Source organism: Sceloporus occidentalis, unplaced genomic scaffold (assembly GCF_023333645.1).
Source record: "Sceloporus occidentalis isolate IW3139 unplaced genomic scaffold, rSceOcc1.0.p SCAF_11, whole genome shotgun sequence".
Lineage (NCBI taxonomy): Eukaryota > Metazoa > Chordata > Lepidosauria > Squamata > Phrynosomatidae > Sceloporus > Sceloporus occidentalis.
Window position 1 is genome coordinate 1787536 of NW_028316991.1, and position 17465 is coordinate 1805000.

The 17465-nt window shown below is 38.5% G+C and overlaps 1 protein-coding gene across 1 annotated transcript in view; it reads left to right on the top strand.

Moving 5' to 3' along the window:
- Positions 1 to 6686: 6686 nt before the first annotated feature.
- The window catches only part of LOC149305421 (UBX domain-containing protein 2B-like), a 14620-nt gene continuing 3841 nt past the window's right edge, over positions 6687 to 17465 (top strand). Inside the window, exons 1-7 of the mRNA XM_089477501.1 lie at positions 6687 to 6872; positions 8592 to 8689; positions 10499 to 10631; positions 11398 to 11490; positions 13016 to 13125; positions 13858 to 13995; positions 16890 to 17051. Coding sequence (XP_089333627.1) covers positions 6687 to 6872; positions 8592 to 8689; positions 10499 to 10631; positions 11398 to 11490; positions 13016 to 13125; positions 13858 to 13995; positions 16890 to 17051 — 920 coding nt within the window. The remainder of the gene's footprint in view (positions 6873 to 8591; positions 8690 to 10498; positions 10632 to 11397; positions 11491 to 13015; positions 13126 to 13857; positions 13996 to 16889; positions 17052 to 17465) is intronic.

A 17465-nucleotide genomic window follows, 5' to 3' on the forward strand; every position in this document is an offset into this window, starting at 1 on the left:
TCACCCTGGATATAAAGTACCTTCCTTGTAGATGCTACTATGAACCTCTGAATAAATCTAATAGTGAATCATAACATATTATATTTTGCAAGCAACCTCTGCCAAATTTTCTCGAAAATAATTAAGTAAATTACCTTTACACAGCTTGCTAATAATCCCAACAATGTTTTGTACCTGTCACCTACTCAATTATAATAAAAAATGCAGTAATTGTATTTTATTTATTTCAAAAAGTTATCTAGTATCCCAATAGAGTAGTCGTTTAAATATTTTTATGGTGATGTCTCATCTCAACGCAACTCGAGATACTTTAAACTTGATTGCTGTTACTGTGATGGCCAAAGGACTTTTAAACAGGGTGATGAAACAAGTACCAGCACCGGTATAAGTGAAATAATGTGGAAATTAAAGTAGTGCTTAAATACCCATTCCGCAGAATGAAATGGTTTGTGTATTACATTTATTGAAAGAGCTGGTGTAGAAGCTGAACGTAGGCTAGATTTAATGTAGTGGTAAAATAATATAATAGTCAGTTGATGACAGTGCTAATCTGTCCATCATAATGTAGGATGAGTAGCAAGCAATCCCCTAAATCTAAGCAGACCCTATGATATCTAGTCCCCTAGGCAAACCATGTCTGGTACTCTCGTACATTCAGGCTTGCACACACACACTTAGAATCGAGGATTCTTCCAATGTCATACTCCAAAGATCCTTCTACATAGATAGAATTAGGTTGACTAGAATTTAACTTGAGTAGAATGAACTGGAAACAAACAGTTTCAACAATGAAAATAAGGACACATTTAATATGAATTGTAATTGGTAGCATACAACAGGATTAGCAATGTTAGAAATAGTAAATGGGCCTATGTACCGGTATTTGTCAGCCAATTCCTTAGTTGGACAGGAAAATCAGATTGCGAGATGTTAATAAAACTTTGCCACTTATTTTGTAAGGAGGTATAGATTGCCTTTTTATTGAGTCTGATCGTTGATCAAAGTTCGCGTAATTCTATCCATGTAATCCATAATACTTTGTAGTTTTAGAAACAGAAATATTTACAGATAGTTCAAAAGGTAAAGGAATAATATCAAGATAAGTAACATAGATAGCAAAAAAATCGTGTTTTTCTAAATTAATGTTTTGAATTGTTATAGGTGAATTTGGCTTAAATATTCAATATTCTAATGATCTGTAAGAATTATGAAGGGCTGACAGGTTCCTTCTAAGAGGTGTCTCCATCACTGTAAGGCATTTTTGCTCTGTCTCTAACAGTGTAATTGGATTCAGAACACATTTTTATTTCTGGTAGTCTTGCAGTTTATTAATCCCAATAAAGCATAAATTATCTCAATTTTTTAACACGCTATTTGGAACAGATTATAATTTAACACCACAGAGTTTTCTGTTCCATCTTGATCTTCCATTAAGAAAGAAAGCAAATCTTTTTCTAGCCATCAATATCATGCTGCCTATTAGCAAAATACTGGAAGAACCAGGAGATTCCTACCTGCAATGAGATTAATGAGAAAATTACATAACAATTGATAATTCAGTACATTATGTAAACATTGAACATAATGATTGTTATTCTATTTGTATTGGTCTAACACTTAAAATCAATAAATTATTCAATAAAAAAGAATGCAGCTTGATGTAATTGTGAGGTCTGGGGATTTCTTTAGGACAGAACAGCACCTATCAACCTTTCAGATGCATCAACTTCAATGTGGTAACTTTGGATTTGTAAAAGAATGAACAGGAGCAGCAATAACAAGATTTTTCCATTTTTCTAAATTATTATTATCTTTTATTTATATAGCGCCAACAGTTTACGCAGCGCTTAATACAATACATAAATTCAAGGGATATGACAAGACAAGAATTGACAGACTAAGACAAACCGATAAATTTGGTGGAGAGAGCCCTGCTCGCAAGTTTACAATCTAGAGGGAAATGAGGTGACAAACATAAGGCATAGAGAAAGGGTGAGAGGTAGTGTGGTGGTTGTATCGATGACAAGGAAGTTCTAGCAGCTAAGATGGTGCGGCTTCTCTGAAGAAGTGGGTTTTTAGATGTTTTTTGAATGTCGGGAGGGAGGGTGAATGCTGAAGGTTCCTTGGGAGTAGATTCCAGAGATATGGGGCAGCTTGAGTGAAATCTTGTAGACGGGAAAAGGAAGAGGTGATAAGTGAGGAGGAGAGCCTTAGCCCATGGGAAGAACGTAGGGATCGAGTAGGAGAGTATTTGCTAATGAGGCCTTATATGTCAGTACAAGGATTTTAAATTTAATTCTAAAGGTAATTGGGAGCCAGTGGAGGGGTTCACAGAGGGGGGAAGCAGAAGAGGAGCGACGTGCAAGGAAGATGAGCCTAGCAGCGGCATTTAGGATAAACTGTAGAGGAGAGTCGAGACAGTGGAGTGCCAACCAGTAGAGTCTTGCAGTAGTCAAGACGGGAAATGATAAGTGAATGAACCAGAGTTTTTGTGGATTCTTGGGTGAGGAATGGGCAGATACGAGAGATATTTTTTAGGTGCAAGCGGCAGGATCTGGCAGGGACTGAATGTGAGGGATGAAGGAGAGGTTTGAGTCAAGGATGACCCCAAGGCATCGGGCCTGGTTAGTACGAGAGATAGTCGTGTTGTTAATGGTGATAGAGAATTCAGGTAGTGGAGTGGAGATGGAGGGAGGGAAGATAATGAGTTCAGTTTTAGAAAGATTAAGTTTCAGGTAGCGTTGTGACATCCATGAAGAAATAGCAGACAAGCAATTGGTAATACGGGACATGAGAGATGGAGAGAGATCAGGAGAAGATAGGTAGATTTGGGTATCATTTGCATATAGATGATACTGGAGGCCAAATGAGTTGATTAGTTTGCCAAGAGAGGACGTATAAAGAGAGAACAGCAGAGGGCCAAAGAGTGAACCTTGGGGGACACCAACCGAAAGTGGAAGGGGCGATGATGTCTTGAAGGGGTTTGAAACCAGACTGTAGAGGGTCAAGGAGGGAATTAGAGGAGAGGAAGTTAGTGAGGCGATTGTACACAATCCATTCAAGCAGCTTAGAGATAAAAGGAAGTAGAGAGATAGGGCGGTAGTTAGTAAGACGGGATCTGAGGAAGGATTCTTTAGAATGGGTGTGATTAGCGCATGCTTGAAGGCAGATTGTACAGTTCCAGATGATAGAGAAAGATTAAATAGGTGGGTGAGTGATGGACCAAGGGATGGACATAGAGACTTTGTGAGCATTTTGAGCATTCCTGGGAACTCTACAGGTTTCACCCGGAGACTCTGGGTGATTCGCCTTTATCTGTGTCACGAAGGGGAAACTCTTGGATGGGGGAGAGGAGTGGCAGCACGCCACATCCCTTATCTACTTCTCCATTAAGAATAGTGTGCATCCCGTGATGTCGGCAGGACCACTCACTGACGTCAGCGGGACCTCCTACCCGCATCCTGCAACGGGGGACTCCAGGGTAGACAGAGCTAGAAACTTCTCAGGTATAGTTTTAAGCATCATCATTCCACCTAAATGAAAGCTCAGCTAACTTAAAGTTGGTGAAAGAATTTTATAAAAATTCATGAATTTTCTATAAAAGTTTGCACACCCAATAAATCATTGAGCAGCCATCACCAAAAAGCACTCACCGCGGTTCTTCAGGCCTGAATCACCTAGCAATTACCTGAGCCCCAAGCTAAAAAGACAAGGACTTACATGACCCCAACAGTGAGGAGGCTCAAGTGTAGGCAGGTAATATTTGGTACTGAGCGTTATAGGCACAGCAGAAGTCCTAGGCAGGTAACACAGAAATTCCGTATTAGTCCGCAAAAGTCCAATTCCAGATCCAAGGTTCAAGTCCAGAAAAGTAATATTCAAATAAATAGCAGTTTCAGGAGCTAGTATAATGTGACATTTAGTTGTAAAATTGTGTAAAAAAAGGTTGAACCCAAGCACACTCATTTACCAGAAATTAAGCAGTAGCAACACAGACCAGGGCATTAACTTGTCCCTTCATCCTCTTCTCATAAGTTACTGTTCCCATTTTTCTTAATTATATATTTAGAGACATGTGGAACACTTTTGTAAAACATTACTTTTAATATCGTACTTCTGCTGCCCTTTGCCACAGATCTCAGCTTTCCTGAGATATTCTTAAAGTATCTTAGTCCAAAACAACTAGGCTGGTCAAAAACCGAAAGCACAACCTATAACTGCATTAAATATATCTAGCTAGGCTAAAAGCTTGAAGTTATTCTTTAACTATATTTCACAATGGTCAAAATAAAAACATAAGATAATGACCAATTAAATGTTCTCAATTCTCACACACATGCATAATTTAAGACCTTTTTAACTAAATGCAGCATATGAAACATCATTTCCTATTCTGTTGAATGTCCTAGCTCTTCCAGAAATAACCATATAACATGTTGCTTCATTTCTCATATTTGTAAAGCTTAAACCTTAAGTAAACCTTCACAAGAACAAAATGGCAGATCCACTAAAGTTTATTTGCATATTAACCCCATTAGGACTGGGTGTTTTTTATTCCCTAAAGACAGTCGTTTTTTTTAGTCATTTTGAGTATATGCTCCATAGCCCAGCCGGAGGAGCAATCAAGAGATCCCAGTAGGGTCTGGAGATCTCCTCCTGGGTCTCTTCTCTCCTTCTGAGACCTTCCGGCGAGATTGAACATTCACATAGTAATGGTATACTGGTGCTCGCACAGAGCACTGTTATACCAGATCTCTCAGGTGGAAGCCAGTGATGATATTAAACAACATGATCTCCCTGCCGCAGCAAGGAGATGTTGCTGCCAGTGCAAAAAAAGGCTAGCCATGCATATCCATCTTAATGGTTATCATGGTACTGCCTTTGAGGACTTATATGTGCATGTATAGGGGAATAAAACGGGATAAAGAGTGCATTCAGTATTTTGTTTTACTTCAGCCAGCAGATGGTGCTTCAGAGTCATAGACAAAAAAATGATTGGTGTATTTTTCAAATATCAGAAACAGTGCTTTTACTGAATATGCAGGTAACTGGAAAAGCCAAATTACACATTTCAGCATACACGTTATTATCTTTTATTTATATAGCACCAACAATTTACCCAGCGCTTCTTTCAGTACATACATTCAAAAAGACAAAAAAAGAAATACATTCTGTAAATAAGGCACTGCTTGCAAGCTTACAATCTTGAAGAGATTGGGTACACATCAATAATTTAAACTGTTACAATGTGCATTTGTCAAAGATCAAAATGAACCTATCAAAAATCCAGTTCTTATGGCTTTTGAAATAAATGTGTATTTTGTGTGTGTAGCCTAAATTGGGATGTTGTGGTTAAAAATACAAAAGACAAAATTATGAAAATGCTTCAGACCTTAAATCTAAAAAAGATGTAAGAAAGCTTTGATTCTTAGGGGTTAATAAAAATTTTGCCCTAAGATAGCATTGCTTCTGGTGAAGTCCTATCCCGATTGGAGGGTCGGGGAAGAGGACATCAGCGGAAGCTCCACTATTTTGGCGGACGTTTGCCAGAATTTTATATCCTCGGAGAAGGAAGGGGAGAGCAAATAGAAGATAGAAGGGAGGAGAACAAGGAGATGCAGAACAAAAAGATACTAGATACGGAAGTGGAAGTAGTCGAAAGATAGGGTAGAGAGTGAACGAAAATGAGAGTGAGAGAGCAAGTGAGACTCTGAGAGTAAATGTGGGTATCAGACAACAAATGTAATTTCTGAATCTAGAATGCACCAATTTTCCTGAAATAAATAGGTAGGAAACGACCTTCTTGTCCGAAAACGAATGGCCCAAAAAGGAACCGAAAAATGTGTCGGAATCATTTTGGTCTATTTGCACATGTCTAGAGTAGAAATTAACCACAAGTAATATATAGCCTTGACAATAAACAACACTTCAAATCCCATTATATGCTTGAAAAGTACAGATTTGTAATGTTGTTTGTACAATATTTGTGAGCCTTATGAGAGACTGCGGAGAACAGACATGCATCGATTTTATTCTCACAACCACATATCTGGAAGTAATGAAGGCCGGTGCAACCAGGTCCTTTCACACTAGACTAAGAGACTTTGATGGAGTCCAGGGGAACATAGCTGCAACTCTCCGGTGGAAGCGCCACTTCTCCGCGGCGCCTTGGGGAAACTCCAGGCTGCAGGAACTGCACACCGAAGGGAAAGACATTATATATTACTGACTACTGACATGTAAATCCGACAACGATGCGCCTCACACACACGAGACAGCGAGATAAATTTACAAATACTAGCAAATCTACATTTATATCTATCTATATATATTTACTTTATACATTATAATGCATAATAGTTTTTTAGAGAAATATATCTTATGTACCGTATAAAGTAATTCAGATGAGAGAAGAATTTCAACTTTCAAGCTCCAGAATAAACATTACATGTCTGTGAGCTACCACAATGTGTGCAATTGCGTTAACGCTATCAGCACCACACACACACACACACACACACTGCTGGGAATCCCCATCCATTTCAGCTTCCTGCAGCTGAGTAGCAGAAGCCCTGCACGTCCCCCGGAGTTGTCATGACGACCACACAGCAAACGTGACGTCAGCGGCGGTGACAGGTGACGCAGCGGTGGTGTCACGCGCCAGTCCCTAGCGTCCTGCTCTAAAGATGGAGGAGGAGGAGGCAGGGGACCCGCAAACAGCGCACGGAGAAGGGGACGGGGGCAAGACATGGCAGCATGAGAGAGGAGGAGAGCTCGAAGAAAACGGGGAGGAGACATCGGAGGAGGGAGGCCGTCAGCAGCAGCAGCAGCAGCAGCAGCCTGTGCACAGACCGTCAGTGCTGGACATACAGGTGTGCGCCTGCTCGGAGGCACCTAACGCCTGTCTGGGCATGCAGTCCCCTGCTTGCTGTGGGCGTATATCACAACGGCCGTGATGTGTCACTGAGCAAATATTATTATTATTGTTATTATTCAGTAATTTCTTGTTATTATTAATTGTTTATTATAAATACTTGTTGCATGTATGTGCACACTTCCACTACTATACCTTACAGAGCTCCACTATTAATCTGTAATGTATAGTCCCTAGCTAGGGTGCAGTCCCATATACTCTGTGTGCATACATCCCCTGCGCATCACAAGGGCCATGGAGGGGCTACCAAACAATTACCTTTTATTATTGATAATATTTTTATTAATTAAGTAGTTATTTTTTTCATAAATAATTGTTACCAACATCTACACTATTGTTCTTTATAGAGTTGTAATAAGCTTTCATGCTTAGCTCGGCATGCAGCCCAATGTACTGTGTGGGCACCCATCAAAAGGGCCATGGTGCAGCTTGTAACCGATATTATTATTATATGGTAATTTTTTCTTAAAAATATTTATTGTTCCTAATGTTGGCACACTTTTTGAAATCACCAACTAATAAACTTTGTATAGTTACACATTCACCCGTCGCTCATGTGCCAAGGAATTTCCTGGAAAACATCTAGCCACATCAAGTCACTGGCTACCAGTATTACAATGAAATGTGGAAAGAAGAATAAACATCATATCAAAATGCAAAGAGCATGATAAATTGTCAATATATATTTATTTTAGAGGAGAACAGTAATGAGCGACACCTCATACAATTATAATAATGGGGATAAAATAAGGCAAATTACAAACAGCTGGCCAATGTAAAGCAGAATGTCTCTACCTGCATTAGGAGACAAGTAGCGATGGTCTATGGATGGTCCAGACTAACTTGCGAAGAGAGGATGAGGACAAGTCAGAGCCAAACTGGCTAGGAACATCCACGCCTTGCCTGTATCAATGTGTATCTCCTTCCAAATGTAGATGAGGAAATTCTTCACCCGGCAAGGCATGAAGGTCTCAGGATTCTAACTGGCCAGGTCTCAGCTCATAGTGTGCCACAGCCGGATCCTTTGCCTTTAGCCATAAATCCTACTTAAAATGTAAAGATATATTGACATGTACTTGTCCAGCCCTGTTTATCATTACCCCTTGAGGTACAGATTTCAACATTCGGGGAGGATGGGGTAACACATTTCCATTTTAGCATGGTGGCTCCAGTGATATCAGATGTACACACATGGAAAAGGTACTCCCACTTTTTTACTTTTTCACATTGATTTTGCTGAGATCAATTTGTAACATTTAGTAGAAGTCTGAGAGAACAAATTGCAAGTGTTTCAAGCATGGAAAAAGGTATTACCCCAACCAATCAATTCAAACCAATCAATGGCATTATTTGGGATGGATCTCAGCAAACAAAGTCCTGCTCAATATGAAATCTGTTTCCCCTTGCCATCAGATTGAAGTTGTTTGCTTACATGGCTCCAAAGCCACATGGGGTGTAAAAAAGGATTGAGTCTTTTTTTGAGGAATATTGCATACATGTCTTGAATAACTCACATAATCATAAACATGATGTGTTGTTTCTTCACTCAGGTCCCCTTGTATCTGATATTGGGTTTGGGTTCAAGAGCTAATAACCTCCGATAGTAGAGGGTTGCCAAAAGAAAATTGTGACATTACTATTTTCTTTTCCCATTTAGCTAGCCTTGGCTTGCCTGTGTGAGAATGACCATGAAGATCAACCTTCAGATGCTGATACATCTCTGCTAGAGAATATCAAGGAGCATCCCAAGGAAAGGTAAAACACAAATAACCTAAACTATTGCAAGCATAAAAGAAGAAAAAGCCAAAAATCTCACGTGTATAATAATAACAAAATAAATAAATAAATACTTCCCTCAAAATAGCAGCTTCCAAAACCACTCTTCCTCAAAGTGTATATACAACCAAACAGCAAAATACGGAGCGCATATATATGAGGGAAAGAAAAATAAAACACCGCAATTGTAAGTGCATTTTCATTTTCTTCATATCCGACTATTGAAGATACTGCACCATTTTTTGTCTACTTTCATTTACAGCATTCAAGATTCTTATATGGGATTGCTGACGAGCTCATTACACTCAGTTCATTTGTGAGTGGTTCTTATATTCATATTTTATATTGTGATTTTTACATATTACACTATTGTGTTTTATTTTTCTTTCCCTCATATATACGCTCCGTATTTTACTATTGCAAGCATCACTGCATATAGTATATGAATATTAAGATGTTAAATAATTGTCTTTAGTCAAGCAGCACTTAAGTGTTTGTTAGGTCATGCGACTACCTTTTGAGGCCTTAGCCCTGTCTAGATTGACACCAACAATACTTTATGTAATTTATCTAGTTTTGCTAGTTTATGTATGGAGATGAAAATACTTTTCTTGGAAAATTGCAAATGAGCTAAATTCAGTAGCACAAACCATTTATCTGTGCACATCCTTTGTTTGCATCATGTCATGTATTTGCTCATTTGACATGAGAGGGCTCTCTCCACCAAATGTATCGGTTTGTCTTAGTCTGTCAATTCTTGTCTTGTCATATCCCTTGAATTTATGTATTGTATTAAGCGCTGCGTAAACTGTTGGCGCTATATAAATAAAAGATAATAATAATAATAATAATTTGATATGCATTAGCCTTCAGTAGTCTACAGTGGGAAGAATAGTTCCATCTGTAGAGCACAAATAGTCTATACATACTGTAGCTCTCCAGCTGTTGTTAAGGTATAACTGCCATAATTCTCAATCAGGGCTAGGCTATTTAAAACATAAACATGATGAGAGATGTAGTTTAATAGCCATTGGAGTGCTGCAGTTTGGGTAATACTGCTGCAAGGTAACAAGGTAGAAGTATTAAAAATCAGTATATATTCTTTCTGCAAACGTAACATCTGTTGTTCTGTTTAGAAATGTCCTCAACCAAAAAAGGGATGTGTATTACCATGCACCTGTTTAACTACCTATTTTCATTTGGAATGAAAACTTTTTATAACCTTGATTAATTTTCAAAGAATGTTTTTTTGAAAAAAATAAATGTTTCTATTTACAGATGAAAATACACTATATGGACAAAAGTATTGGGAAACTTGACCATTACACCAAAAGGGACCTTGATGACATTGCATTCTAAATACATAGACATTAATATGTAGTTGGTCCCCCCTTAGCACCTATAACAGCTTCCACTCTTCTACGAAGACTTTTGATGTTGGATGAGACGGCCTGGCTCTCAATCTCCTTTCCAGTTCATCCCAAAGGTGTTCGATGTGGTTGAGGTCAGGGCTGTGTGAGGGCCGTCAAGTTCTTCCAAACCAAACTCATCTAACCATGTCTTTATGGACCTTGCTTTGTGCGCTAGGGCATTCCAGCCATGCTGGAATAGAAAATGGCCTTCCCCAAACTGTTCCCACCAAGTTGGAAGCACAGCAGTGTTCAAAATATCTTGGTATTCTGAAGAGTGGAAGCTGTTAAAGGTGCAAAATATTAATTCATGCTAAATTTTAATTTTGTGTTAGAGATAACTAACACCAACACTAATCCTGAGTGTCAATGTATGTAGTTCTTTTTTAGGTGATGCCAGAATCCATTCTACAGGCAAAATTGTTAATGAACTTTTTAAGGGTGCAAAGGAGCATGGAGCTATACCCGCAGAAGAAGCCAGTAAAGCCTATGAAGATTTTGTTAGACCGAAAGTAAGTGCCCTTTGAAACACAATACAAAACACTAGTGCACACCCCATGCAAGACATGAAATATAATGTACAAGCCTAAGGACAACTTTGTCTAGAATTTAGGAACAAAATAGAAAATGTTAGGCGTTAGCCCAATATTTTGGGAACTGGGGCTATTTGGCTCTTTGGATTTGTCCAGCACCAAATTGGTAGTCATGGCTTGTTAAATTTAAAGAACTTAAAGAGTGCTCTTCTTACAAGAGATAATGACCACACATGGCAGAAGAGGGCCAGTAAACAATTGGGCTTTGTTTAGATGATGCCATTTATATCATTTGTGCAGCTACCAAATATAGGTTTGAACTGAATTTGGGATTTTAAGTAGCCAACCATGACTACTGTTGACCCGATATGCATCGTAGTCTGCATGGGAAAGGCCTAGTTTTCCTAGGTATGGTGATAAACCTGTAATAACAATAATGTAGGGAAATATATACATTTACTATGTGTGTGTATGTATGTTTGTGTGTGTGTGTGTGTGTATATATATATATATATTTATTTATTATAGCAACATTTTGAATACCTTCTTGCAGTATGAAATAATACCCTTTTTTATTGAACTACTGTTCCATTTGAAGGACGACCTTTCAAAAGTATTTTACGGTAATATTACTCCAATAAAAATACTTATTTTTTCATGCTGGAATACTTATTTGACTGATTAATCATGTATTTTGCCAAATGTTTTTGGCACCACATTTTATATTGACTGCCTTCTTTCATAGTCATTTACAGGCGGGGGCTACAAATTGGGTGATTCATCTAAGATGCCATCTAAATATATATTTGACGATGAACTGTTTGAAAGGCGACAAGATGTAAGTTTTTCTCTTACCCATGTTAATGACTATGCATTCTGTCAGTGAACTGTCACAAATTGTCAGTGATATTGTTAAAGCATGACCATTTTGGAGAGCAGTCACAAGCGCCACTGCGAGAGATGGCGGTGTCCTTTAAAAAAAATAAACAGTTTTCCAAGAGGGTCTCTCCAGGCCCTCCCGAGAGCCCCCTGCAGGGTGAATAGAGGTACTGCATTCAACCATTCAAGTCAATGGAGCCCAGGTTTCTAATCATAAAATGATTAGTAAAATATAAAAAAAAATTATAAAAGAAATAGAAAAAACCAGGGGAACCAAAAAAAATAAATAAAAATAAAAAAAAATATATATATATATATATATATATATATATAAAATGAAAACAATATTTATTATTAGGAGCAAGTGCTAAAATTAGCGCTGTATCTTCCCAAAAATCCTGACATGGAAAGAGATAAAATATTAGCATAATATTTACTTTTTAAAAAGTGAATGGTTTCATGGGGTGAATTGGAGTGGCCGGGTTAAAAGATGTCCCAAATAGGGCAGAGGCACAAAAAATAAAAAACAACCTGGTCCTTAAGGGGTTAAAGTATTAAACGCTTATGTGACTCGGCATCTTGTTCAGTGGATACAGTGGATAACATAAATTATGCATGTTCTACGGAACCAAACCAGCAAAATCTGTTCCCTTCATACTCCTTAAATATTCTCTTCTATAACTGAAGATGTTAAACCTTAGATGTTTACATTGCTTATGCTAAAACAAAAATGTAAAACAAATATGATATGATTTCAAAGATCAGTGATTTTTCCTAAAGCCTACATCTTAGCGTTCAATACACTAAATATACCAAAAACACATGTACTGGTGTTTACTGATTAAAATATACAGTGTGTGTATTAGAAGTCACCTTAAGAAGTATACCATAAGAGAACATATCATAATAAGTACTCTGCGGGCACAGGGAGTCTGGGGGACATTTTTTCCCATAAAAAAAATATAAACAGCTGTTTTTGGTGTTTAGGTTATGTTTTGATATATGTTGCAATATAATGAAAATGCAATTTTTACATATTAACATATATTAACATGGTAGAAATAGATAATGTGCTTTCATCCAGGAAATTGTATAGTTAAATTGTCATTATGTGTTTAGCCTTGTGAGTTACATATTCCCTGGAGTTCTCTTCGCTCACCTGCGTCACTGATATCTCTTTCAAGGCTAATTGACAGTTTCAAGGACATTAGTCTGTCTCAGTGCTGCCAAGTTGGTTATTCCTATAAAGTCTAATGCCAAAGTAATTTTGTGATCATGAACTTTGCTACAGATCTAAAAACGTAAAAGTCAACAAGCTTAGAAAAATACATCTGTTAATTTTGTTTGTTTTTTTGCTTACGTGGGAGTGTATAACACAGAATAAGATATTTTGTATGTTATATACCGGTACTTCAACGCACTTTGGATTTGGCTCTTGCTTTATGCTATATGTTATGCATGGAATACTACGTCTTTCCTAACAGGTTCAGGTGTTGCTTAAGCTGTGGAGAAATGGATTTAGTTTAGACGACGGAGAACTGAGATCTTATACTGACCCAGTAAATGCCCAGTTTCTGGAATCTGTAAAAAGAGGGTACGTCCTATTATTTTTTTTTTATTGAAAGTTAACTTTTCGAAAGGTGCCAAGCAGGCATGAGAGTAATACAACACTAAAAATTGATAGCTAACCCAAGTTACTAAACTTGGGGAAAAACGTATCAATGAATAGCGCATATTGCCATGAGTTCAGAAGTTAGAAAAGGGGCAGTTCAACTGAATTTTGTAGTTGTACTCAATAATCAATAAATATTTTTACAATATTGAGTTCTAAATGTTGGTATATATTGTATACGCATACACATAGTCTGCTTGTGCATGTTTATAAAGTAGAACTGAAACCCCACTCTATGGGATTGACGTATTTAGAACTATAAGATAACCTGTGTCCTTGTGTTAACAGAAACTAACAACTCTGGTTAAGCTAGTCCAGGGCTGACCATAAGCTACAAGTTGTTCAATATGTAGTTCCAAAAAATGAGACAGAGGCTCATCCAGAATAATAAGCTCACTTGCATGTACACTGACAAATTTACATGAATTCTTATACACCAACAGACACTGCATTTACTGGCAAAGAACTTCTGTTCTCCTTGGAGAGATCTTAGGGGCTTCATACAGTACCCTTCCGTCTCATAGCACCCTGTGGGCTTCTTTGCACTTTCTCACTCTTTCATGATCAGCATCCCAGTTTGTCAGAGTAGCAGACAAAAATGATATCATAGGAAATGATGTTTGTGAACATGATTAATCTACTTGTTTTATGTAGAGAAATTCCTGTGGAGCTAAAACGAATGGTTCATGGATGTCAGATAAGTTTAGACATGGAGGATCACCAGGACCAAGAATATGTTAAACCCAGGCTAAAGTTCAAGGCTTTTAGCGGTGAAGGTCAAAAGCTTGGAAGGTATAACATGAGTGCTTGTTTATGTTTTATTGATTGTATTACAAATATCTTGTTTGTTCCTGTTAATATATAATGATTGATGATATGCCCCGCTACTGTACAGAAATGGAAATATAAAGACAGGACTGATTCGGCAGTACTTATCAGTATTGATGAGGGTAGTTAATATGAGTGAACATCAGCGGTTTAGCCTCATAAAATGCAAGGGAAGGACATGAGGCTAACAATACAAAATATCACTGTAGGCTTTCTTTCTTATGATACCTTTCCTCTAATGAAAAGTAGAGTCTTGGTTAAATACATATACCCATAGTGCCAACCGTTTTGTAAAGAAGACACCAAGGAGAAATAACAATGTTTAATCATATATTTTTTGCTCTGAAAAGTTAAGTAAACTGAATGAAATATCTATCGTGCCGTGTAAGGCTGTAAGCAACGGCTTGGCTTACATTTCATAAATGGACATTTCATTATGGACACTTAATGATTTGTCGCTGTAAAAGCTTTTCTGTATAGATAAGTATTGATTACAGGAGTTTACTAAAGTTCATCCATATGTGCCTGCTAAGCATACTAACAGTCCTTTTGCCTCAAAGTTGAACAACACGTGCAAGGTACTTTTTTTATGAAAATGCTTTCACATTTGTTACCATTAATATAGTTAACCACAAGTATAACATCATTTGTAGAAGAACATTCGAGGCATAATTATGTACCCATCAAATGTTTCTGCATACTTAATATCAAGAAATATAACTATGGAATCTGTGTGGGCTCTTTAAATGGAAGGATTATTAAAACAATTTGCTCGATTAAAAGACGACCCCCAAAATCTGAATATTAATTTAGGGAAAAAAACCTGACTAAAGGATGACCCTATAGGAAAAAAGTTTTACTAGTAAATATTAATTCATGTAAACTATTTTTTCATATTTAATAAAAGCTATGATTGAGAAAACTATTTTTTTTGTTTTTATTTCCTTTTATTTGCCAACCTGCCCCCCAGTTATGTACACCTGCCCCAGCCTTGCCAACCTGCCCCCAGAAATGCCTTATACCCCCTATATATCACTCTGCCCCCCAGATATGCCTTTTACCCCCCTATATGCCACTCTGCCTCCCTGATATGCCTTATACCCTCCTATATGCCACTCTGCCCCCAGATATGCCTTTAACCCCCTACATGGCACTCTGCCTCCAGAAATGCCTTATATCCCTATATGCCAGAGGCCCCCCCATATAACCCCCCCCGACTTACCAGTGCTTCTGACTCCCTGGTGTCTGGTGGGGGCAGCGGGTGGACGCCAGCTCCTCTATGACTGTGCACCGGAAGGTCATGTGGCGCCGGTGCTCCATCATAGCAGCCCCGGCAGAAGTGTCAGCAGTAGGGTTGTCTGCATCCATCGAGCGGACGTTTGCCGGCTGCAAGAGAAGAAAATTCCCCTGCAGCACTGCGGGGAATTCTCCTCTCTGGCAGCCAGGGAAGGTATGCGTGATGCGCGTAGACAACCTCCGCTGCTGCCCGCACTTTCACCGGCGCTCTGTGATAGAAGCCCCAGTGGAAATGCCGGCAGCAGCTGAGGTTACCAGGCAGGAGGATCCAGGTCCCCTGCATATTCGAACTTGAGCACAGGCATCTGAAATAAAATGCATTAAATTACTTTTCAGGAAAGGATATATAGGCCCGATTACAGGAATCATTTAGTGAAAAGGGTTATTTTGTATTTTTGAATAACAAGTAACATGAATTGGGTAAATCCAGTTCAAGATAAGACAGTTTCAGTCTGTTGAAAGAGTTGAACCAAGAAAGTTCCTTTGAGACTTTCTAGTAGAGATTAGGAAATGGTCCTCTATTTCTCACATTCAGTTTTTCTCAAAATGGGATATCAAAACTTTTCACTGTACTTTTTCCCTCCACTCTTCTTATCTGCCATGTTTGCTGTTGGTGACTCATTATTGGCTTAGCAGGACACTGTTACTTCACCACAACCAATTAGAAATCACAAAGTAATGGCTTCACTGAGGGGGTGCAGGTTAGCTGAGCCCCCTCTCATGTGCCTACAAACGTCTCTATCATAAATATTATTATTATTATTATTATCTTTTATTTATATAGCGCCAACAGTTTACGCAGCGCTTAATACAATACATAAGTTTAAGGGGTCTGACAAGACAAGAATTGACAGACTAAGACAAACCGATACAATAGGTTGAGAGAGCCCGGCTCGCAAGCTTATAATCTGGAGGGAATGGGGTGACAAACATAAGGCATAGAGAAAGGGTGAGAGGTATTGTGGTGGTTGTATCAATGACAAGGAAGTTCTAGCAGCTAAGATGGTATGCTTCTCTGAAGAAGTGGGTTTTGAGATGTTTCTTGAATGTTGGGAGAGAGGGTGAATGCTGAAGGTTCCTTGGGAGTAGATTCCAGAGATATGGGGCAGCTCGAGTGAAATCTTGTAGACGGGAAAAGGTGATAAGTGAGGAGGAGAGCCTTAGCCCATGGGAAGAACGTAGGGATCGAGTAGGAGAGTATTTGCTTATGAGGGCAGAAATGTACGGAGGAGCAGTGTTATGGAGGGCCTTATATGGTAGTACCAGGATTTAAATTTAATTCTAAAGGTAATTGGGAGCCAGTGGAGGGTTTCACAGAGTGGGGAAGCAGAAGTGGAGCGGCGTGCAAGGAAGATAAGCCTAGCAGCATTTAGGACAGACTGTAAAGGAGAGAGTCGAGACAGTGGAATGCCAACCAGAAGAGTGTTGCAGTAGTCAAGACCGGAAATGATAAGTGAATGAACCAAAGATAATAAGGGTGCATTCACTTTTCTTCAGCTTTACTTCTACCTTAATGATTGCTGCTTGTGTTTGTCTTTTGTTTTTTCATAAAAAACATTCAGCCTCACTCCTGAAATAATAAGTACACCTTCATCTCCTGAAGAAGAGAACAAGACTTTTCTAAATAGAGATGTTGAATTGGATGAACATGAGCCAACCACAAAAATTCAGATCAGACTTGTTGATGGAAGCCGTTTGGTCCAAAGATTTAACCTCAGCCACAGGTGGGAATGCCTCTGTTTTTTCCCCAGGGCCAATTTTAAACATAATAAGGCCTGGAGCAAGCATCTCTAGTGGCCTTCTCCCAGAAGCCCAATTGTACCAGAATGCAAGAGACGTCTGTGCACAGACTGACCTAGATCTCGTCACTAACATTTCCTCCTAGAGAATGAGCATGGGCCCAAGGGACAGCTGCCTAAAATAAGCCTGGACCCAGGGCAACTGCCTATTTTGCCCTATGTTTAAAATCCCTTGTTTTATCATCAACTCCATGATAATAAAATAATAACATTGTGGATTTTTAGTACCGTTAAACTATAGCCTGTCCTAAGTCTCTGATTAAGCCTTTTGTATGTGATCATCATACGCATTTCAGTGTTCTAAAGTTCCACTAAATGATGAAAAGCTTATTTCAGAGC